Source organism: Canis lupus, chromosome 1, assembly GCF_011100685.1.
Source record: "Canis lupus familiaris isolate Mischka breed German Shepherd chromosome 1, alternate assembly UU_Cfam_GSD_1.0, whole genome shotgun sequence".
In the NCBI taxonomy this organism is placed as follows: domain Eukaryota; kingdom Metazoa; phylum Chordata; class Mammalia; order Carnivora; family Canidae; genus Canis; species Canis lupus.
In genome coordinates this window covers 98,451,259-98,472,776 of record NC_049222.1, presented here as the reverse complement: position 1 = coordinate 98,472,776, position 21,518 = coordinate 98,451,259, and the positions used below count along the sequence as shown (strand labels likewise).

Below are 21,518 nucleotides of genomic sequence, written 5' to 3'. Positions count from 1 at the left end.
AGGAGGGAGGGAGGGAGGGAGGGAGAGGAAAAGGGAGGGAGGGAGGGAGGGACCCGGTGGCAGCCCCCTGGGCACTGTGTGCACATTGGGAATAAAGATGGTTGTTTTGGGAAAGGCTCCGCGCTGCCTTCCTGGGGGCGTCCAGGTTGTGCCTGACAGGGGCCCACACACGAAGGAAGGGCCTGAGGGGGCCTTCTGGGGCTTCGGTCACCATTCCACTTCCCCACCAGGGAGGATGAGGCAGAGCCCCCAGCCCGGGGAATCCTCAGCTCCTGTGGGGCTCCTGGCGTGGGGGCCTCTGGCCTTCTGGTTGGAGGAGCATCTTCTAGTCCCGGTGCGGGGGTTGCTACAACAGGAGGGACTGTGGGGGATCCTATGGTCCCCAAGAGGACGGACACGGGGATGGATGAGGGAGGCTTGGGGGGGGGGGTGGCGCTGCCCCGCTGTGCATGCAGGAATGACTGCCCTGGGGTGGACACCAGGGCCCTGGCGGGATTTCTGGGCCACACCATCTCCTCCGGCCACGTGAGGGGCCCATCATGCTGTGGTGGCAGTGCAAGGGGACTGGCCAGGGTCCCTGGGTCTTCAAGGACACTCCTGGGTACTGCTCCCCCTTCCTGGGGGCCCCCTGCATGAACAGATGAGGACACACACTTGTATTCACGCGGGAAGCAGTTCCTACTGACAGCCCGTGACCCACACGCAGGAGCACAGCCCACCTGGAGGGCGGTGGGGCCAGGCGTCCACAGCTCCAGGGCCGGTGGGGGCTGGGACCCAGGCTGAGAGGCCCTCCTCATGGCCCCCCCGGTATACCCCGCTGGCACAGACCCCCCCACATACATCAGAGAGGGCTTCTGCTTAGCTGGTGACAGTGAGCTGAGCAGAGACTGGGAGACAAAAGACCCCAGGAGGAGATCCCACTGCCCCACTACTGCCCTGCTCTCCTGTCCCCCATCTGCTCACCACCCTCACCGGGTGCTCTAGCTCCCTCTGTCCCCTGCCCTCCCCCAGATGCTCTGGTCCCAGGAGTGAGCACCCTGGCCCTCAGCCTGCTTCCCTCCTGACCGATGCCTCCCGTCCAGGGTCTGGGTCCTGGGGCCTGTGTGGGGTTGAGCGTGGCCCCTGACCGCTCACCACACACAGATGTGCTGGCCCTGCAGCAGGATGGGCCGAAGGCCTTCCAGGTCCTAGGGACACTTGGCTCTCTGCCTGCCCTCCTCCCCACCCCCAGCCAAGAGCTCGGTGAACATAGGGACTCGTGCGGGGCCTTGTCCTGCTCCACAGGATCCGCAGGCCGCCCCCAGGGGCTCCCCCACGTCCTTCCCTTCCTGTCCAGGCAGGCAGTGCTGGCAAGGCCCCCACCCTCCTGTCCCCCCAAAGGGGAAGTTTCCTCTGGGCCTCACTCCCCGCTGCTGCTCTTCCCCATCCAGCTGGGTCTCCAGAGAGGACTGGGCTCAGGCGCCCAGCAGATGCACACCATGTGGGGGGCTGGTCGGAGGTGCCCCCTGTGCGTGTCACCCCACTCTGTCCCCGCCCACAGCGTGCACACAACAGGTGCTGGATCCTAATGCTGTGGGGGAAGACCTGCCTGATTTCTTTAGGAAATAGGAGATCGACCCAGGTGCTGGATGTGACTCCAGGAGTCCCAAGGGCCCTTCCCTCTGGGATGCCTCGTGTGCACGCCTGGGCCCTTGGTGCTCCTTTCAGTAGCATGTCCTGGGATTGGGCTGTGCCGTCTCAGGGCTCATCGTCCCATCCTCCCCGAGTCTCTGAAGCTCAGATTCCTCCCTCATTCCATGGTCTGTCCTTTGGAATGTACTTTGTCTTGGTTCATTCTGAAGGTCACGTTTCAGGGACATGTGCTGTGGGGGAGCGTACAAACCATATGGGCATTAAGTGTTGTTCCCCAACCACACACACCAACTACAGAGGCTCCCCTGTCTGTAGGGCTCCTAACTGATTCTTGCCGGGGGTCATCACCGTCAGCCAATCCCGTCCTGTTGCACAGTCTGCGAGCAGGAACCAAGCAGATGCTGGTTCTCTCGTGCTCCTTCCTAATGAAGAGAAAGAGAGCCCCTGAGGCACTAGTCCCACAGCCCCCTGCCAATGCTGCCCTGTGGAGGCCCCAGATCCAGCTGCTGGACACTGACCTCCCCAATCCGTGATGCGTTTGCATCTCCTCCCCATGAATCTAGGGGATCCAACCAGGGTCCACAGTCACCGTCGGCCTGCATCACGCTCATGTGTTATTTTCTTCTTTAATGAAAATGGGTAAAATGGGCCTTAAGAGATGTTTTTGACCACAAACGCAAACTACAGAGGGATCCTTAAGAATGTTTATATTATCAGGTTCTTGAAAGTATATAAATAGAATAATTTTTCTGCCATCTAGCAATATGTTAATATGAAGCCAATCAAATGTAGATTCTTCCCCTATGTATTGTGCTGAAGTAAAGTCTCAAAAGCATATACAAACACCAACCTGTGGTGCTGGGAGCATGGTGGTGTCATCGAGCCAACTGGGCGTTTCAGGTCACACCCCATTCTTCACTCTCTATATACCTGGATGTTGGCTTTTCGGGATCCCTTGTGCTGTCCTAGAAAGAAATGGACCTTCTACTGCTCTTGTCTCTGTACTTCTCATAAATATGTGTCTTGTAGCCTGGGGTTCATGTTTTGGGGCATTCCCTGTTCATTACTTAGCAGGTGCAAAATATTGAGCATCTCTAGATAAAATGACATTAAATAGTTTTCTCCAGGGTCCTCGATGTCTAGTTGGTTAAGCATCTGCCTTTGGTTCAGGTAATGATCTCAGGGTCCTGGGATTCAGTCCCATGCCGGGCTCTCTGCCTAGTGGAGAGTCTCCTTCTTCCTCTCCCTCTTTCTCTATTATTTCTCTCTCAAATAAAGAAATTTTTAAGAAATAAGAGTTTCCAGGGATGAGACAAGATGGCAGAAGAGTGGGGAACCTCGTTTCATCTGGTCCCTTGAATTTAGCTGGTTAACTATCAAAGCATTCTGAATGGCCATGAATTCAACCTGCGATGTAAGAAAAGACTATCTGGAATTCCACACATAGAAAAGGGACCATTTTTTGCAAGGTAGGAGATGCAGAGAAGTGAATTTGAGGGGAGATATCAGAAGATAAATGGCAAGTGTGGGAGCCTCTGTAAGCCCACTACTGTAAAGTGATATAGCCCCAGAGGGCAAGATCAGACCTCTTAGAAATCTGCTGTAGTGAGAGACATCTCTGCCAAAAAGGTGCTCAGGTGTTGAAAGGGCAGAATTCTAGGTGGGACAGTGGGATCTCGGGATCTCTGGAGTCACAGAATTAGTGGGATTACCTGAGCTGGTGGAGTCCCCAAGCAGTAGTGTGGGAGACTGGTTGGGGTCCAGGATCATAGAAGGGGGCTCTCAACTTGGTTCTCCACAGATGTAGAGCCAGGGCCAATCAGGTGACCGCTCTGCACTTGGGGAACCTGCAGAGTGCTGGAATGTGGGGATCCTCCACCATCCCCTGTGAAGTGTGGAGCGGGTGCACAAGTGACCAGGCAACAGCCCCAGGGTGGAGGCCCTGAATGGGGTCTATGCCAGGTGACTCTCTGCCTTCCCCTGGGAGGGACAGAGCAGGTGCACACAGGATTTGGTGACCATGTGCATTAAACACCTACAAAGTGCATTAAGGCAAGACACTCTGGCTTCCCCCCAGTAAGATCAGTGTGGGCACACCCTGCAGGAGTCTGCAGACTGTGGCACACACAAAGGTGAAGACCTGAGGATTTACTGAAGAGGGAATCTGTGATCTTTTAGCTCTGGGGCTAGAGATTGGGATGCAACCATTTTTATTCTGGCCTTCTAAGGAGGTAAGGAAAGCCTTCAGGGAACAAAAGCCACACTGAGGACCAGCTTACACTGAGTGCAGGCCCCTTGCAAGGGGCAGTGCAACTCTTCCCAGACACAGACACCTGAGAAGCAACACAGCAGGCCCCTCCCCCAAAAGGCCAGCTGGAAAAACAGGTGCACAGCAAGTTTACAGACCCCACAAGAATGTAAAAATCCAGCGCTAGGGAAAATAGTATATAGAATTTGATGTTTCTTCTCGTGATCTGTTTATCTCTCTGTTTAAAATTTTCCAATTTTTTTCTTTTTTCCTTTTTCCAATAGTTTCTTATTTTACCAACTCTTTGTTTTTTAATTCTTTTTTTAATTTTCATTTTTTTACCACTACATTTTATAGATACATATTTCATTTTTGGCTTCCTTTCACTCTGTTCAATTTTATTTTTGTGTATATGTAAGTTTTGCTTTCTTTGTAGTTTTGGGATTTAGTTTTGAGGGCATTGTGTATCTTGTAGCATACACACCAAAATATAGTAAGGAAGAAGCGGATCACCCTGTTTTGTCTAACCTGTGAGGTTACATTCTCTCTTCCCTACTTTTTTTCCTTTTCATTTTTTTATCATGCTTTTTCATCGTTTTTCTTTTTTTTCTTTTTTTTTTATCGTTTTTCTGTTTTGCTTACTGACTTCATCAGATTTGTCTACTGTGTAACTTGTTTGAGTAGTGGTTGATATTTTTGATTCTGTTCATTTGTTCATCCAATCTTCTTTGGACAAAATGACTAGGAGGAATTCACAACAAAAGAAAGAACCAGAGGTAAAACTCTGCCACATATCTAATCAATATGGATTTAGGTGAAATGTCAGAGATGGAATTGAGGATAACAATTATAAAGTTACTAGCTGGGCTTGAAAAAAGCATAAAAGACACTAGAGAATCTCTTACTGTAGAAATGAGATCTAATCAGGCAGAAATTAAAAATACTCTAACTGAGGTGCAGTCTAAACTGGATGCTCTAACTAGGGTAAAAGAGGCAGAAGAGAGAGAGAGTGGCATAGAAAACGAGTTGATGGAAAGGAAGGAAACTGAGAAAACAGAGAGAAACAACTAATAGCACATGATAAAAGGCTTCAAGAAATCAATGATGCCATGAAAAGAACCCACATCAGAATTATTGGAGTGTCTGAGTGAAGAGAGAGACAGAGACAGAAAGCATGAGCACCAGAAGGTATATTGGAACAAATCACAGCTGAGATCTTCCATAATCTGGGGAAGGAAACAGGCATTCATATCCTAGAGGTAAGGAGGACCCCTCCCAAAATCAACAAAAGCAGACCATCACCCTGACATACAATAGTGAAGTTTGCAAATTTCAGAGATAAAGAGAAAGTCATAAAAGCAGCTCGAGACAAAAGATCCCTAACCTACAGGGGTAGGAACATTAGATTGACAGCAGACCTATCAACAGAGATCTGGCAGGCCAGAAAGGACTGCCCTATATTTAGGGCACTAAATGAGAAAAATATGCAGCTAAGACTACTTTATCCAGGAAGGCTTTCATTCAGAAAGGAAGGAAAGATAAAGAGATTCTGTCCAGGATAGACAGAAACTGAAAGAATATGTGACCACCAGAGCAGCCCTGCAAAAAAAATAAAAAAAATAAAAAAAAATTAACAAGGCTCTCATAAGCAAAGAGGGAGCCCAAAGAAACAGAGATAATCTGCAGAAGCAGGGACTGTACAGGTAATACAATGGCACTAAATTCATATTTTTCAATGGTTACTCTGAATGTGAATGGGCTAAATGCTCCAATTAAAAGACACAGGGTATCAGAATGGGTAAAAAGCAAGACCCACCCACCAGTTAAATGCTGTCTACAAGAGACTCATTTTAGATCTAAAGATACCTTCAGGCTGAAAATGAGGGGGTGGAGAACAATTTACCATGCAAATGGACCTCCAAGCAAAGATAAGGTAGTGATTCTCATATCACATCATTTACATTTTAAACCAGACTGTAATAAGAGATGAAGAAGACCTAACAATTATATTTATGCCCCTGATGTGGGAGCAGCCAATTATATCAACCAATTAATAACCAAAGTAAAGAAACACATAGATAAGATTACATTATAACAGGAGACTTCAACACTCCACTCTCAGCAAGGGACAGGTTATCTAAGCAGAAGATCAACAGATAAACAGTGCTTTGAATGACACACTGGACCAGATGGGCTTCACAGATATGTACAGAACTTTCCATCCTAAAGCAATGGAATACACATTCTTCTCAACTGCACATGGAACATTCTCCAGAACAGACCACACCCTGGGTCACAAGTCAGGTCTTAACCAATACCAAAAGACTGAGATTATTTCCTGCATATTTTCAGACCACAATGCTTTGAAACTAGAACTCAATCACAAGAAGAAATTTGGAAGGAACTCAAACACTTGGAGGTTAAAGAGTATCCTACTAAAGAATGAATGGGTCAACCTGGAAATTAGAGAAGAATCAAACAGATTCATGCAAACTAATGAAAATGATTGCACAACTGTTCAAAACCTTTGGGATACAGCAAGGAACTAAGAGGGAAATACACTGCAATGCAAGTCTGTCTCAAAAAATTGGAAAAACAAGCTCACCTTACACCTAAAGGAGCTAGAGAAAGAACAGCAAATAAAGCCTAAACCAAGCAGAAGAGAGATAATAAAGATTAGAGCAGAACTCAATGAAATAGAGACCAGAAGAACAGAACAGATTGGCAAAACTAGGATCTGGTTCTTTGAAAGAATAAGATCAATAAACTCCTAGCCATACCTATTAAAAAGAAAAAAGACAAATTAATAAAATCAGGAATGAAAGGGGAGCTCACAACCAACACCAAGGAAATACAAACGATTTTAAGAATATATTATTAGCAACTATATGCCAACAAACTAGGCAATCCGGAAGAAATGGATGTATTTCTGGAAACTTACAAACTACCAACACTGAAACAGGAAGAAATAGAAAACCTGAACAGACCCATAACCAGCAAGGAAATTGAAGTAGTCATCAAAAACCTCCCAAGAGGGATCCCTGGGTGGCGCAGCGGTTTGGTGCCTGCCTTTGGCCCAGGGCGCGATCCTGGAGACCCGGGATCGAATCCCACATCGGGCTCCCGGTGCATGGAGCCTACTTCTCTCTCTGCCTGTGTCTCTGCCTCTCTCTCTCTCTCTCTCTCTCTGTGTGACTATCATAAATAAAAAATTTAAAAAAAAAAAACCTCCCAAGAAACAAGAGTCCGGGACCAGATGGCTTCCCATTTATTTTTTTAAAAGATTTTATTCATTTATTCATGACAGAAACACACACACATACACACACACACAGAAAGAGAGAGGCAGAGACACAGGCAGAGGGAGAAGCAGGCTCCATGCAGGGAACCCGACATGGGACTCGATCCTGGGTCTCCAGGATTACACCCCAGGTCAAAGGTGGCGCTAAACTGCTGAGCCACCAGGGCTGCCCTCTACCAAACATTTAAATAAGAAATAATGCCTATTCTACTGAAGCTGTTCCAAAAGATAGAAATGGAAGGAAAACTTCCAAACTCGTCTGAGGCCAGCATTCCCTGGATCCCACAACCAGACAAAGATCCCATCAAAAAGAATTACAGACCAATATCCCTGATGAACGTGGATGTCAAAATACTCACCAAGATGCTAGCCAATAGGATCCAACAGCACGTTAAAAGGATTATTCACTAGGACCAAGTGGGATTTATTCTTGGGATGCAAAGGTGGTTCAACATTCACAAATCAATCAATGTGGTAGATCACATTAAAAAGAAAATATAAGAACCATATGATCCTCTCAATTGATGTAGAAAAAGCATTTGACAAAATACAGCATCCTTTCTTGATTAAAGCTCCTCAAAGTATAGGGATAGAGGGAACATACCTCAATATCAGAAAAGCTCACAGTGGATATCATTCTCAATGGGGAAAAACTGAGAGCTTTGCTCCTAAGATCAGTAACACAATAGGGATGCCTACTTTCACCACCATTGTTCAATATAGTACTAGAAGTCCTAGCCTCAGCAATCATATGACACAAAGAAATAAAAGAAATTTAAATTGGCAAAGAAGAAGTCAAACTCTTACTCTTCACAGATGACATGGGACTGTTTGTGGAAAACCCAAAAGATTCCACCTCAAAATTGCTAGAACTCACTCAGCAAACCAGCAATATGGCAGGATACAAAATCAATGCACAGAATTCAGTGGCATTTCTATACACTAACAATGGAATTGAAGAAAGAGAAATTAAGGAATTTATCCCATTTACAATTGCACCCAAAACCATAAGATACCTAGGAATAAACCTAGCCAAAGAGGTAAAGGATCTGTGCTCTAATAACTACAGAATAATTATGAAAAAAATTTGAGGAAAACACAGAGATAGAAAAACATTCCATGCTCATGGTAGGAAGAACGAATACTGTTAAAATGTCTATGCTTCCCAGAGCAATCTACACAACCAATGCCATCCCTATCACAATGCAATTGACATTTTTCAGAACTGGAGTAAATAATCCTAAGATTTATATCAAACCAGAAAAGACTTTGAATTGCCAGAGGAATATTGAAAAAGAAAACCAGAGCCAGGGGCATCACGATGCCAGATTTCAAGCTGTATTTCAAAGCTGTGATCATCAAGACAGTATGATACTGACACAAAAACAGACACATAGATCAATGGAACAGAATAGAGAACCCAGGAATGGGCCCTCAACTTTATGGTCAACTAAAATTTGACAAAGCAGGAAAGAACATCCACTGAAAAAAGGACAGTCTCTTCAATAAATGGTGCTGGGAAAATTGGACAGCCATGTGCAGAAGAATGAAACTAGACCATTCTCTTAAACCAGACACAAAAATAGACTCAAAATGGATGAAAGATCTAAATGTGAGATAGGAATCCATCAAAATCCTAAAGGAGAGCATGGATAGTGACCTTTGTGACTTTGGCCACAGCAACTTCTTGCAAAACCCATTTCTAAAGGCGAGGGAAACAAAAGTGAAAATGAATTATTGGGACTTCATCAAGATAAAAAGCTTCTGCATGGCAAAGGAAACAGTCGACAAAACTAAAAAACAACCTACAGGATGGGAGAAGATATTTGCAAATGACATATCAGATAAAGGGCTAGTAACCAAGATCTTAAAGAACTTATCAAACTCCACATACAAGAAACAATTCAGTCATGAAATGGGCAGAAGATATGAATAGATATTTCACCAAAGAAGACCTCCACATGGCCATCAAGCACATGAGAAAATGCTTCGCATTACTTGTCATCAGGGAAATACAAATCAAAACCAAAATAAATGATTACTTTATACCAGGGAGGATGGCTAAAATTAACAAGACAGAAAACAACAGATGTGGAGAAGGGGGAACCCTCCTGCACTGTTAGTGGGAATGCAAGCTGGTGCAGCCACTTTGGAGAACAGTGTGGAGGTTCCTCAAAAAGTTAAAAATAAAGCACATGTGAATAGTATAAGCCCTCCAATTTCAACATGGAGACGGACAGACCATGAGAAGAAAAACAAGGTCCTTATGAATATGGTCTCTAAGGGGAAGAAGGAAAGAAATAAGAAATTACAGTAACCCAACTTTGATTGGAATAAGTAGAACTTCTACTTGTATAGGACATGATCCTCTACATAGAAAATTCTAATGAACCCACCAAAATAAAACAAAGGAGACTAGAATTAATAAACGTTGGAGATCCTAAGGAATAATATTTCTTTCAAAATAAACAGTATTTCTGTACACTAGCTGTGGAAATATGAAAAGAAAGCAACAAAATAAAAATCATTCACAGCAGTATGGAAAATATTTAGATATAAATTTAATAAAGACATACAAGATCTGTACACTGAAAACTATAAAATACTGCTGAGAGAAATTAAAGATTTAAATAAATGGAGAAACATTTCTTGTTCATGGATTAGGAGATTTCATATTATCAAGAAGGCAACTGTCATATTATCAAGGTCAACTGTAAATTTAACGCAGTCTCTGTGGAAATCCCAGCAGACTTTCTGGGGTATAAATTGACCATCCGATCCTATAATACATATAAAAATGTTAAAGACCTAAATAGTTTGGAAAAATAAGAAATCTGAAAAACTTGCACTACCTGGTTCAAAATTTGCTACAATGCATGTTAGTCTAGACAGTGGAAATCTGGCATGAGACCACAACATCTAGGACTATGGCGCAGAATTGAGAGTCCAGAAATAAAATCCTATCATTTATTATGAGTTGATTTTCAACAAAGGCCCCAAAACCATTCATTGGGGGAAGGACTAATCTTATTTTTTTAACTTAGAAATGGTGCTGGGACGAATGGATAAGTTATTAGAAAATCCTAAAAACAAACCAACAGAGAAACTTACATCACACTAGACAACAATGAAGTAAAAATCAATCCAAATGGAAGGACCAATCCTGAAAATTTCTCAAGGAAAACAGTAGAAAGCCCTCATGACCTCTTAGATATGACATCAAAAGCATGATTCACAGAAAAATCAAACTTACTAAACATCATCAAAATTAAAAACTTTTGCCCTTGGGGCACCTGGGTGGCTCAGTGGTTGAGCATTGGACTCTTGATTTTGGCAGGCTTGGGTCATGATCTCAGGGTCCTGAGATCAAGGTGGGCGTGGGGCTCTGCACTGGGTGGGGGACTCTGCTCTAGGCGGGGAGTCGGCTTGAGATTCTCCATCTCCCTTCACTGCTCCCCCCGTGCTGCATGCACCTGCACCTGCACTTGCACCAGCACTCTCTGTCAGTATGTGCCCCGGCATGCAGGAGCTTCAAAACCAATGTGCTACTATTGCTGGGCAGAACTGGGTCCAAAGCCAGGTTCGCCTGCTCGCCTTTTGAAAATCAACACTGGAGAGACAGGTAATAGTGGAAAGAGAGAGGTCACTTTATTCAGGAAGCTGGCAACCAGAGAAGACAGTGGACCCTGTCCAGGCAAAAAGGGAGGATTTAGGGAGGAGGTGCGGGGATGGAGAGGGAGCTGCGGGGATGGAAAGGGAGCTGCGGGTTGGACACCCAGCATCCAGGCAGCAGGCTCCACATCCAGGGCATCCTGACAGACTCACTGGAGTCCTTGGCAGGTGTTTGTGGATGTGGTCCGGCCTCATCTCCTGGGAGCGTGTGGTCCTGCATTCTCGAGGCCAGTTGTCTGAAGATCCAAGGAAGGTGGTTAGTTGTGCTGCATGGACCAAGGGGCAGCAGGAAGGAGAGCAAGCATGCAGCCAGCTCACCCTGCAGCCTCGGAGTGCTGTCCTACTGAGTGAAAGAGGCCAGACTTGAAAGACTACACGTTGTGTGGCTCCATTTACATGAAACGTCAGAAAACACACCTGAGGGAGACGCAAAGCAGACCAGTGGCTGCCTAGAGCCAGCGTCGGAGCAGAGGTCAGAGGCAGACCTGATGATCATCCCACCACTCTGGAAGCGAATTTTGCGGTCTATAAATTATATTTCCGTCAGGCTGCTTCAGTGGTGGGTAAGAAACCTTAGAGCTGCGTGACTGAGTCAGGGGTTTACTTTCACCCCAGCCAGTCCTTGGTTTCTTGCTGGCTCCTGTTCTTTATCTGTCTCCCCAATTTGGTTCTATATGTTTCTTTCAATGATTTTATCCACTTCCACGGCCTCAACTGTTGCCTAGAACCATAAGGTACTCTCTATTCCCAACCCAAGACATCCCCAAGTTCTAAATTGGTGCTCCCACGTGCCTGTGGGACAAATCCAACTGCCTGCTGCACGGATGCAGCAACCTCAACTCACTCAGTACGGTCCTCCCAATCTCCGCCTCCCCTTCGCCACGCAACCCATACTCCCTTTTAGAGAGTTCACCAGTTATTCAGCCTGGATATTGAGGTATACATGCTTTTTAACACAAGTATAGTTTCACCAAAACCTAAAATTTGGGTTTTTTAATTTATAGTAGAATAAGTTCTTAGCCAAAAAGTAAAGCTGAGTGCCCCTCAGCTCCTGTGTTCAATAAATAATAATAGTAATTATTAAATTGCTCTTTCAGGGGCACTGATGGCTCAATCAAGCATCCGACTCCTAGTTTTGGCTCAAGTCCTGATCTCAGGGTTGTGAGGTCGAGCCCCATATCCGCTCTCCACTGGGCGTGGAGTCTGCTTGGGATTCTCTCTCCCTCTGCCCCTCTCCACTCATGCACTTTCTCTGTCTCTCCAAACAACAAAACAGAATTGATATTTCAGTGTATACTGTGTGTAGCTGTTATTCCCTTACTCTCTTGCCCCCAGACTCTGTGATGAATAAAATAATTTCCCTGTACACATAAGGACGTGAGTGTGGAATGGTAGGATCTCACTCCAAATACCAACACATGCAGGATATCACATTGTGGAGTAGACAGACAATGAGGAGCATGTCTGACGTCTGGATGTTCCCTTTATGCTACAGAGAAGTCACTGACTCACAGAGGTTTAGGGGTCTTTGTCATCTCAGAAAACGTTTGCAATTTGATGGTTGAAAATGACAGACTGTAATGTTTCACTCCTGCTTTCTCCATTATCAGTTCCACTAAGTGTGTGTTCCTGCCTGTGGATCCTTCACATCCCCTCTCCCCTGAATTACCTGCTCACACATTTCCCACTTTTCTATAAGGAGTCTACTGTCTTTCCTCTTGAGTTGGAGGAGCAACTTGATTGTATTGAGGTTGGGTCATGCCGGGAGCAGCTGGGCAAGAGGGCAGCCCTGAGGGTCAGGACCAGGTGTGGAGAGGAGTCCAGGCCTGGGTCCAGGCTGGTCTGTGGTCTGGGCAGGGTCAGTACCCAGAGTTAGGAGGAGATGGTGCTGGGGTGTGGAAGGCGGTGGGGTGGGGCCAGGGGCAGGGTCTGGGATCAGGACGGGGTCAGGGCACAGGGTCAGGTCAGTCAGGTCAGGCCGGGGTCAGCGGCCCCCATGATGGGTACAGAGGCGCCGGCGCCCCAAGGCCGAGGCTGGCTGGTGGCTCTGCTCTGGCTTCTGCTGCTGTCCGCGGGCACGCCAGGGTCCTGGCCGGTGACCTCCCACGCCCCGGCCCCCGCTCCAGACCAGGCTGCGGCCCAGGAGCCCGGGCGGCCGGCGGGCGGAACGCAGCGGTTGGCGCCGGGAGCAGGTACGTTAGGCGGCGGCTGGGGGCGGAGGGGTTCCCGGAGGGGTGGGGCAGCGGAGGCTTCATCTTCTCTCTGCGCCTTCCCACCTGGAGGCCCTGGGACACCCCAAACCCCCACACGGGCAGCCACAGGCCCCACTGTGGACCCCCTGGAACGGGGCAGGTAGCAAGGCCCGGCCCTGGGATGGGGGCTGGGTCGGGGAGGTCTGCTGCTGAATGAGGGGCCCCGGCAGGCCGCCTCCCGGGGGTCCCGGCCATACCCCTGCCCTCTCGCCGCCCCCCACCCCCGCCCCGTGTGAGTCCCAGACCCAGGGCTGTTTTCCTCGGCCCCCTTCCTCTTCTGTGAGAAACAGAGCATCCTGAGTCGGGGGAGAGGCTCATAGACTCCTGCCCGGGAACCTCCCTCCCTGAGATGCTGGGTGGGGTGGCCCCGGCCACAGGAGCCCCCTGGGACTGGGCACATCATCACCAGCAAGTCCATCAACCGGTGAGACCTTCAGCTCTTTGGTCTGCAGAGTAGGGAGGAGATGGAGGCGTGCTTGCTGAGGGAAGCGTCTGGGATGCGCCCAGTCCCCGGCAGGTGCGATCAGGGATGTCCGTGTGCCTGGAGACGCTGCTGAGGCCACCCTTGGTTGTCTGGCCCCGCCCTGCCACACCTGGGCCCTTATCCCCACAGGGCTTGCTGGCCAGTCCTCAGCAGCAGCCCGAGGCCACCCTGCCATTTTGGCCAGACCTCCTGACCCTTGGCCTTGGCTTCTGCATCTGCGAAGGGGAGGAGGGCCTCAGTGATCGCATCATTTGCGGTGGCCCGTGTCTCTATCATGCACATGGGGTGGCGGGGGTGTCTCCACAGTGTGTGGGAAGCCCAAGGTGACGGGGAGGATCTTCGGTGGCCGGAATGTGCTGGCAGGCCAGTGGCCGTGGCAGGCCAGCCTGCTGTACCAGCGCTCGCACCTCTGCGGAGCCGTCCTCATTGACTCCCTCTGGCTGGTTTCCACGGCCCACTGCTTTCTCAAGTGAGTCCTCCTTCCTGGTGCAAGCAGAGGGGCTGTAGGGCAGCGGGATGCAAGGGGCAGAGCCGTAAGGGGTGACAGGTGTCCAATGCCAGCTCCTCTGGGCAGTGCTCTGGAGCAGTGTGTGGCCTCTAACCTGTGTCTCCTCCACCTTGCAAGTGCTCCCTGCTCACCTCACCCTCTGCCCTCAGCCCTGCCTGTCCCCCAGCACAGACATGGCCTAGGGCACTAGCAGGGTCTGTCCTGGCTGCCATGTGCCATGTGGCACAGACCGGCTCCCTGCCTCCTTGGGCCAGGGGTCTCCTCAGCATATTCCTGGGAATCAGGCTTGGGTCTGCACACATAGCCAGCAGCTGGCTGATTTTTCTTATCACTTCTGCAGAACTGCATGCCCAGGAGGAGCTGTGGCTGCCAGGACCCCCTGCCAGGCTGCCAAGGTGGGAGGTGGGCTCCCTGACCTTGACTGGCTGCTCAGGAGGCTGACTCCTCTGGCCCCCTGGGCCTGGCTGGGTGCTCAGCTTCTGACCAGATGAGGAGGGGTCTCAAGGGAATGGGGGCATCCCATCCCAGGTCAGGGAGCTAGAGCTCAGGCACTGACTGACTCTCAGGCCCCTCAGAATCTCCCTGTGCCACACAGGAGCCTCTCCATGGCAAGGGGGTGTCTCCATGATGGCAGGAGAGAAATCCAATGTAGGTGAGAAGGGTGGCCCCATGGAATCCCTGGATGGCTCAGTGGTTTAGCGCCTGTCTTCGGCCCAGGGTGTAATCCTGGAGTCCTGGGATTGAGTCACACATCGGGCTCCCTGCATGGGGCTTGCTTCTCCCTCTGCCTGTGTCTCTGCCTCTCTCTCTCTCTCTGTCTCTGTCTCTCATGAATAAATAAATAAAATCTAAAAAAAAAAAAAGAGAGAGAGAGAGAGAAGAGTGGCCCCCTAGACAGGGAGGGAGGTCAGGAGATGTGCGGTGCCCCCCACCCAGCGGGCATGGCCCAGAGGGAAGGGTCTGGGCCCCAGGAGAGAGGAGGGCTTTCCAGGTGGTGGCCTTGCATGGTGGGATGTTCGTCACTCACGTTCAGGGCACAGGGTGACATTCCATGTCCTGAGCTCATTTGCTGGTGTAACAAATCTCCTGTGAATGCTTATGACCAAGTGGACAAGCACCTGTCAGGAGGAAGGGGCCTATGGGAGGAAGGGCCAGGAGGAAGGCTGAAGCTGGGCCGTGGGGAGCTTGCAAGTGTCTGGGGAGAGCTAGGTTGGAGCTGGAGCTCCTCTGTGGAATGAAAGACCTTGATGTGAGGCCCCACAAAGGAGCTTTGAGCTTGAGGAGTTGCTCCTCCAAGGTGAGGTGGAGTGGGGAAGGTATGGGGCTGACGCTGGGGAAGGAGATCCATTGGCCTCAAGACAGTTGGGAAGAGGAGACAAAAGCTGCCTCTGGAGGGATGGGCACTTAGATGGGGGTACGGAGTGCGCTGGCCCTGCTCAGAGGTGAGAGTGACTGTGCTCTCCTCCACCAGCAAGTCCCACGACCCAGCGGACTACCAGGTTCTGTTGGGAAGCACCCAGCTATACCAGCACACCCAGCACACACAGGAGATATCCCTGAGCCGGATTATTGTGCACCCAGACTTCGAGAAGCGTCACCCCTTTGGGAGTGACATCGTCATGCTGCAGCTGCACCTGCCGCTGAACTTCACTCCCTACATCGCCCCCGCCTGCCTTCCGAGCCCTGGCATGCAGCTGTCAGGCAACCTGTCTTGCTGGATCACCGGCTGGGGGATGCTCAGCGAGGACAGTGAGGGGGTGTGCAGAGTCGGGAGGGAAGAGGGTGGCGTGGCTCTGCCTCAGGGGTCTGCAGGCCAGGGACCACGGGACCTGGGGCCTCTGTGGGGCCCCTGTGCCTCGTTTCTAGAGGCCTGGGCCATGGCGGTTCTGGTTCTGAACAGTGTGTGATTCTAGCTTCTGAGTTCCCTGCGTCCGAAGGACTGTCCCAGTCACAGGGCCACCCAGCCTCTCTCTCTCTCTCTCTTTTCTCTCACTCTCTCACTCAGTGTCTCTCTCACTCTGCTTCTCTCACTCTGTCTCTCTCTCTGGCTGGTTCTTTCTTGAGGGCAGGGACCAGGTTTTGGGGCAGAGGGCGTGGTATGGCTGGGCCTCCCCACAGCACGTGTCACCCGCCCCTTCTCGTTGACACAGAGCAGCTGCACTCGCCCTTCCGCCTGCAGGAGGGGAAGGTGGGCCTCGTCGGGAACGAGCTCTGTAACGTCCTATACAGACAAAGACTTAGCAAGAGCGCGGCCTACTCTGTGCAGGACGAGATGCTGTGCGCCGGGGACTTCTCGACAGGGAAGGCCATCTGCCAGGTGAGTGAGGCTGTGTCTCTTTCTCCCCTGCCTGCGCCGGGCTCTCCCTGAGCGAGGACAGCCCCCGGGATCCCCACCACATTTCTTGTAGGGCATTTTGGGCTTTCTAGTGAAGTGTAGCAGGTGCGTGCAGTGGCTCGGCTCAGTACACATGTGACCCACTTATGTTGGTCACCTTCTGAGGTTGCCTTGCACACCTCAGATCACACTCGGAAGTGTCCCCATGTGGGGCTCCTTGGCGGTGGGTCTGTGACTCGGCTGTGCCTGTCACTCATGCTGGGCGTCGTCTGCTCCCACTGCGCTGTGGGGCTTGGTCGCGTGTGTTGGGTCCTGTCGCCGCTTCTGCCCTTGAGGACGATTTTCGGAACTTCTGAGTCTTTGGTCCCCTTCATTCCAAGTGTTTCATCTACACCTGGTCCTCCTTGTATCCACAGCAGCCCATGACTAGAGTAGTCCCAGTGAAGGTGTGCAGAGACCCGGCTCTGGCAGGTGTTTGCAGACCTCGCACCACAGACGGGACGGACCCCTACCAACTCCGGGCTCTCTCCACCTTTGCTCATTTCGCTGTGCAGGCATCGTGGTATCTTACAGCAGCCTAATTTGTGCTTTCCTGTGACTAATTAAGTTAAATAAATTCTCCTGTGTTTCTCGTCCTCAAGTGTCTTCTTCGGTAAAGTTTCCCTCCTGGTTTTTCCTCCTCTGACTTTTCTGTTGGGCTGTCTGTCTTTTTCTTTCAGGAGCTCTTTGCACTTTTGTATGTTCTGTGTATGCGTCCATGGCTGGGTGTGTGGACTGTGAGGGTCTCTCCCCTGTGCACGAAGCCCCATCCTACAGGTGGGCCAGGAGGCCAACGAGGAAGCATGGCCAGCCTGATATAAGGCAGCTCGGCCGGTCCTGCTGCTGCTCAGATTCCAAGCCCACCCGGCTTCCGAGCTTGCTCCCAGCCGATTTGCACTTCGGGCTCCTTCACGGAAGGGACCCAGGAGGGGAGGGGAAGAGGGAGGAGGGGAGAGCTCTGCCCTGGTGCTCCGGGGGCATCTTCCAAGCCTGTGTGGGATTCTGAGGCCTCCTTCATGGGAATGTTGAAAGGATGGTGTAATGGGCTGGATACTGTCCCCCAAATGCGTGTCCCTTTGGAACCTTAGGACGTGACCTTACTGGGAACTATGCAGGTGGGATTAGAGTCTCTAGATGAGACCGTTCTGTGTTCAGAGGGGCCCTACATGCAATGACTGGTGTGGAAAGATGGAAGGAAAGGCACCGAGACACTGAGCTCAGGCTCTGGCCTCCAGAGCAGGAGAGGTGAGTTTCTGAAGCCCCCCTGGTTTGTGGTTGTGCGTGACGGTGGCCACAGGAAACAGAGGGGAGGTGAAATGGGCCTGGGGGGAGGTCTCACTGACCACGCTCTCGCTGCTGAGCCAGAGGAGGAGGCCCAGCTGCCTGCCCTCCTGCTGGGAGGTTGACCGGGTTTCTGGGTTCCCGGGTCTCAGCTGACAGCATGGATGCTCCCATGCCACCTCCTCACAGGGCCAGCTGCACCCAAAGCTGAGGCAAAGGGCCCAGCCTGCGTCCCCACTTGGCTGTCACCCTGGCCCTCCCTTCTGACCCCTCCCCGCACTTGCCCTCTCCTGTGGAGGCCCTGCCTGTGGAACTCGGAGCCGATGCTCTTTGTCGGCCAGTGGGCTGGATGTCCCTAGTGCCCTTGGCCCAGCTGATCGGGACACCCAGGAGTCCCCTCCTCCCTTAGTCTGCCGGTCACACAGCCTGTCCATGAGATTCTGTCTGGACATAAGATTCCGTCTGGACCCGTCTGCCAGGCCAGCTGCTCTGGGGCCCACCCTGCTCTCTTCTTTCCCCTGAAGTGCCCCTCCCCTGCGCAGGGCACTGGAAGCTGCTCTGAGGGCAGGATGGGGTGGGGGGCGCTGCAGGGTGACTCCGTGCTAGATTGTGGTGGATGGACCCGTGTCTGGTCTCAGTCTGTCGTTTGTCAGTGCTGGGACCCCAGCCAGCTTTCCTCACCCAAGAAGGGGGTGCTGAGCGCATCCCCCGCTTGAGGCTCTGGAGACAGTTCACTGTGGCGCCTGTTCCGTGGGAACACGTGTTGGCCTGCGTTCTCCAGCTGATCTGCCTCCCGGATCTGAGCTCCATGTGTCCTCTTGGGCCCCGCCAACACGCACGCACCCTGGCTCTGTCCCTGCACTGGTGCCAGCCAAGGAGCGCTTGGCACGGGCTACATTGGTGTTGGGGTTTCCTCTGCCTGCTGAGAGCCCCGTGGGAGCCAGGAGGCCCTCCTGGTGGGGGACCTGAGGGTGGGGGCGAGGTGTCACCACTCTGCCGGGAGCCTCTGCAAGAGTCTGGGGGCTGCAGTAATGCACCACCTCAAACTGGGTGGCTAAAGCAACAGATGGTCATCTGACATTTCCAGGGGTCCACAGTCTAGAATGGAGGAGGGGGTGCCGCTGGTTCCTTCAGGAGGCTCACAGGAAGAATCTCCTTGCCTTTCTCAGCTCCCGGGCCACCGGCACCTCGTCCTCAGAGCACACGGCTCCTTATGGGACTGTTTCCTGCCCACCTACCCAGACACCCCAGGGCAACCTTCCTGTTTCCAGACCCCCAACTGGGCCACGGTCCCTTTGCTGTGTGTGGTTGCAGGTTCCAGGGATGAAGCCGTGCACCTGTCAGGGTCGTGAGATGGCCACACCTGGTGCCCCTGTTTCTCCCTCAGGCGACCTCCCCCAGCCCTCTGCCTCAGCCATCACCGTTGAGCCCAGCGGCCTTCCCCGCCTGCCTCGCACTGCCTGGACCTCCTGGGCTCCCACAGGGGCCCTGCCCACCCGCTCTGCTCCCTTCCCTTAAAGACCACCCCCCACACCACTGGATGGTACTGAGTCTCCCTAACCCACTCCTCCAGGAGCGTCCACCCGCTGCCACCCACATCCCCAGCAGCTTGGGTCCTGCCAGAGCCCAACAGACCCGAGTCCTCACATGGGCACATGCGCGGGTCTCCCTCCCAGTTCCTGGCCGCCCCCTCCCACGGGGACCCAGGCCGCCTGCGCAACCTGCGACTTTCTCTCCCTGCCCAGCACCAAGAAAAGCTCTGATTTCCTCCTCAGGCCCTGTGGGCTCCTTTATCCCAGATCTGACTGTGACTCTGGCCGCCCGGGCTCCTGCCCACTGGGAGGGAACCTCCTGCAGCCCCAGCAGCAGCTCCTGTTGGCTTGTGCCGGAGTGTTCCCAGGCCCCTCCACCACTGCCTGCACCACCAGGCCGCCCCGCCTTCCGGGTCCTTACCGTGTCCCTCCCTGCATCCTGACCACTCCCCGTGCCCCTGAATCCGGCGGCTGGGTTGTCTATTCTTCGGTGTCTCCGCTCAGGGAAGCCCCATCTGACTGGTTCCCCAGCTGACCTCCCCACCCTGTCAGAGAGCTCACGGGCCTGAGGGAGGGGCCCCAGCATGAGAGCCTTCCTTTGGCCTGTGAATTAAAGGGATGTCCAGCTGGATGACCCTGCCCGGCCAGCATTCAGGGCTCCAGGGACTCCCAGTGGCCCTTGGGGGACCCCGCCTGCTGCCCCTGCCCCCCAGCAGTGTGGGCTGTCTCCACCAGGCCTGGTCTGGGCATTTTTAGGACATGCTTGACCAAGAAGCTGAGAGAAAACCGAAGTCCCACGTGGATGAGAAGGCGGGGTACCCAGGGGGATGCGCTACAGCTCCGACAGGGTTGGGGAGGCCTTGGCTGGCCAGGCTCCACTCGCAGCCAGCCCCCCTGGCCTGTCCTTGAAGCTGCCCCCTCTAAGCCTTGAGCAGAGCCTTGTGCCAGTGGCCAGCCACTCCCTGGGCGCATGGCAGAGGGCACAGTCGTGGGGGCCGTCGTAGCCCCCTGAAGCACAGTTCCCAGGCCCACCCCAGTGGACCGGACGGTACACAGACTCTCAGGCTCATGAACCCCACCTGCCCACTGCTCCCAGATTCTGCTCACTCACACTAACTACCCTCTCTTTCCCAGGGTGATTCCGGGGGCCCCCTCGTCTGCGAGCTCCCCACGGCCTGGGTTCTCGTGGGGCTGGCCAGCTGGGGCTTTGACTGCCGCCACCCCATCTACCCCAGCGTCTTCACCAGGGTTGGCTACTTCTCCGACTGGATCCATGAGATCCAGATGCTCACACCTCCCCCTGATCCCACATCTGCTCCTCAGACCCCGTTTCCGGGCCAGCATCTGTCGACGGCCAGCTCCTCTGGGCACCCTGCAGCCCTTGTGCCTCCCCAGACCTGGCTCCTGCTGCTGTGTGCATTCAGAGACCCCCAGTAGGCCCTGCAGTGACCCCTCCCCCCTAGCCCCAGCCAGCTGTCTGCCTCGGGCCCCAGTCTGGTCACCAGAACCTTCCACACCTCCCTACTTCAGCCCCACTGGCTCTCAGCAATTCCCTCTCCTGGACTTTCCCACCCATCAGCTGCCACCCGCCAAGCCAAGCCAGAAAAAAAACAAAAATACAAAAATAAATAAAAGACTCATCCTGTTCCTGTCTTGGGACCACACTGCCCCTTCCCTAGAGGTCAGGCATGTGGCTCCCAGTGCAAGGAAAGGGGACTGGTCAGGAGACCTTCCCCAGATGGAGCTAGGGCTGCCAGCTGGGAAGTGAGCAGGCCGTCTCCACTCAGACTCTGCTCCTGTCTCGGGGAGCACGGAGAGCGTGGAGAGCACTGAGAGCATGCAGGCCTTCCCACGAGGTGCATCAGGCAGCTCGGGCCTCATAACACCCGAATCCTCGGCTGAAACAGCAGAAACAGATCTTCTCCCAGCCCCAGGGGCCGAAAGTCCAAAGTGCTGCCTGGGCAAGGCTGGTTTCCCCGAGGCCTCTCTCCTGGGCATGCAGACACTGTCCTCCCTGTGTCCTCACCCGGTCATCTCTCTGGGCCTGTCTGTGACTAGATCTCCTTAGAATGACACCAGTCATAGGGGACTAGGGCCATCCTAGTGACCTCGTCTACCTTTAACCACCCCTGCAAAGACACATTCTGAGGCACTGGGAGTTAGGACTCCAATATAAGAATTTTGGAGAACGCAATTCAGCCCATAATCAGAAGTCAGACACTTTATGGGGTGTC

The 21,518-nt window shown here is 52.1% G+C and overlaps 1 protein-coding gene and 2 long non-coding RNA genes across 6 annotated transcripts; 1 reads left to right on the top strand and 2 right to left on the bottom strand.

Moving 5' to 3' along the window:
* Positions 1-48: 48 nt before the first annotated feature.
* On the bottom strand, positions 49-2,284 carry LOC111090791. The gene is made up of 3 exons (XR_005353220.1): positions 2,151-2,284; positions 1,958-2,054; positions 49-1,862 (listed from the first exon to the last, which is right to left on the bottom strand). It is a non-coding gene; the product is annotated as an uncharacterized LOC111090791 (long non-coding RNA).
* An 8,523-nt stretch (positions 2,285-10,807) lies between these two features.
* Positions 10,808-12,979, bottom strand: LOC111097110. The gene is made up of 2 exons (XR_005354372.1): positions 12,523-12,979; positions 10,808-11,089 (listed from the first exon to the last, which is right to left on the bottom strand). It is a non-coding gene; the product is annotated as an uncharacterized LOC111097110 (long non-coding RNA).
* LOC476356 (putative serine protease 47) lies at positions 12,817-21,067 on the top strand. 4 transcript variants are annotated; one of them, XM_038527350.1, is made up of 5 exons: positions 12,817-13,045; positions 13,896-14,058; positions 15,569-15,854; positions 16,248-16,414; positions 20,419-21,067. In XM_038527350.1, the coding sequence occupies exons 1-5, from the start codon at positions 12,850-12,852 to the stop codon at positions 21,050-21,052; spliced, it is 1,446 nt and encodes a 481-aa protein (XP_038383278.1). In that variant the 5' UTR covers positions 12,817-12,849; the 3' UTR covers positions 21,053-21,067. The 4 variants fall into 4 exon arrangements, with proteins under 4 accessions (XP_038383278.1, XP_038383279.1, XP_038383281.1 ...); XM_038527351.1 differs by having other exon boundaries at positions 15,569-15,846; positions 20,419-20,927; XM_038527353.1 differs by lacking the exon at positions 20,419-21,067 and adding an exon at positions 16,852-17,067 and having other exon boundaries at positions 15,569-15,846.
* Positions 21,068-21,518: the final 451 nt, after the last annotated feature.

Bases quoted from the DNA above. Each gene is read 5' to 3' on its own strand.
- LOC476356 (XM_038527350.1), top strand. From the start codon at position 12,850: ATGATGGGTACAGAGGCGCCGGCGCCCCAAGGCCGAGGCTGGCTGGTG. The intron at 13,046-13,895 runs GTACGTTAGGCG...GTGTCTCCACAG, and splicing joins GCGGTTGGCGCCGGGAGCAG to TGTGTGGGAAGCCCAAGGTG. The intron at 14,059-15,568 runs GTGAGTCCTCCT...CTCCTCCACCAG, and splicing joins ACGGCCCACTGCTTTCTCAA to CAAGTCCCACGACCCAGCGG.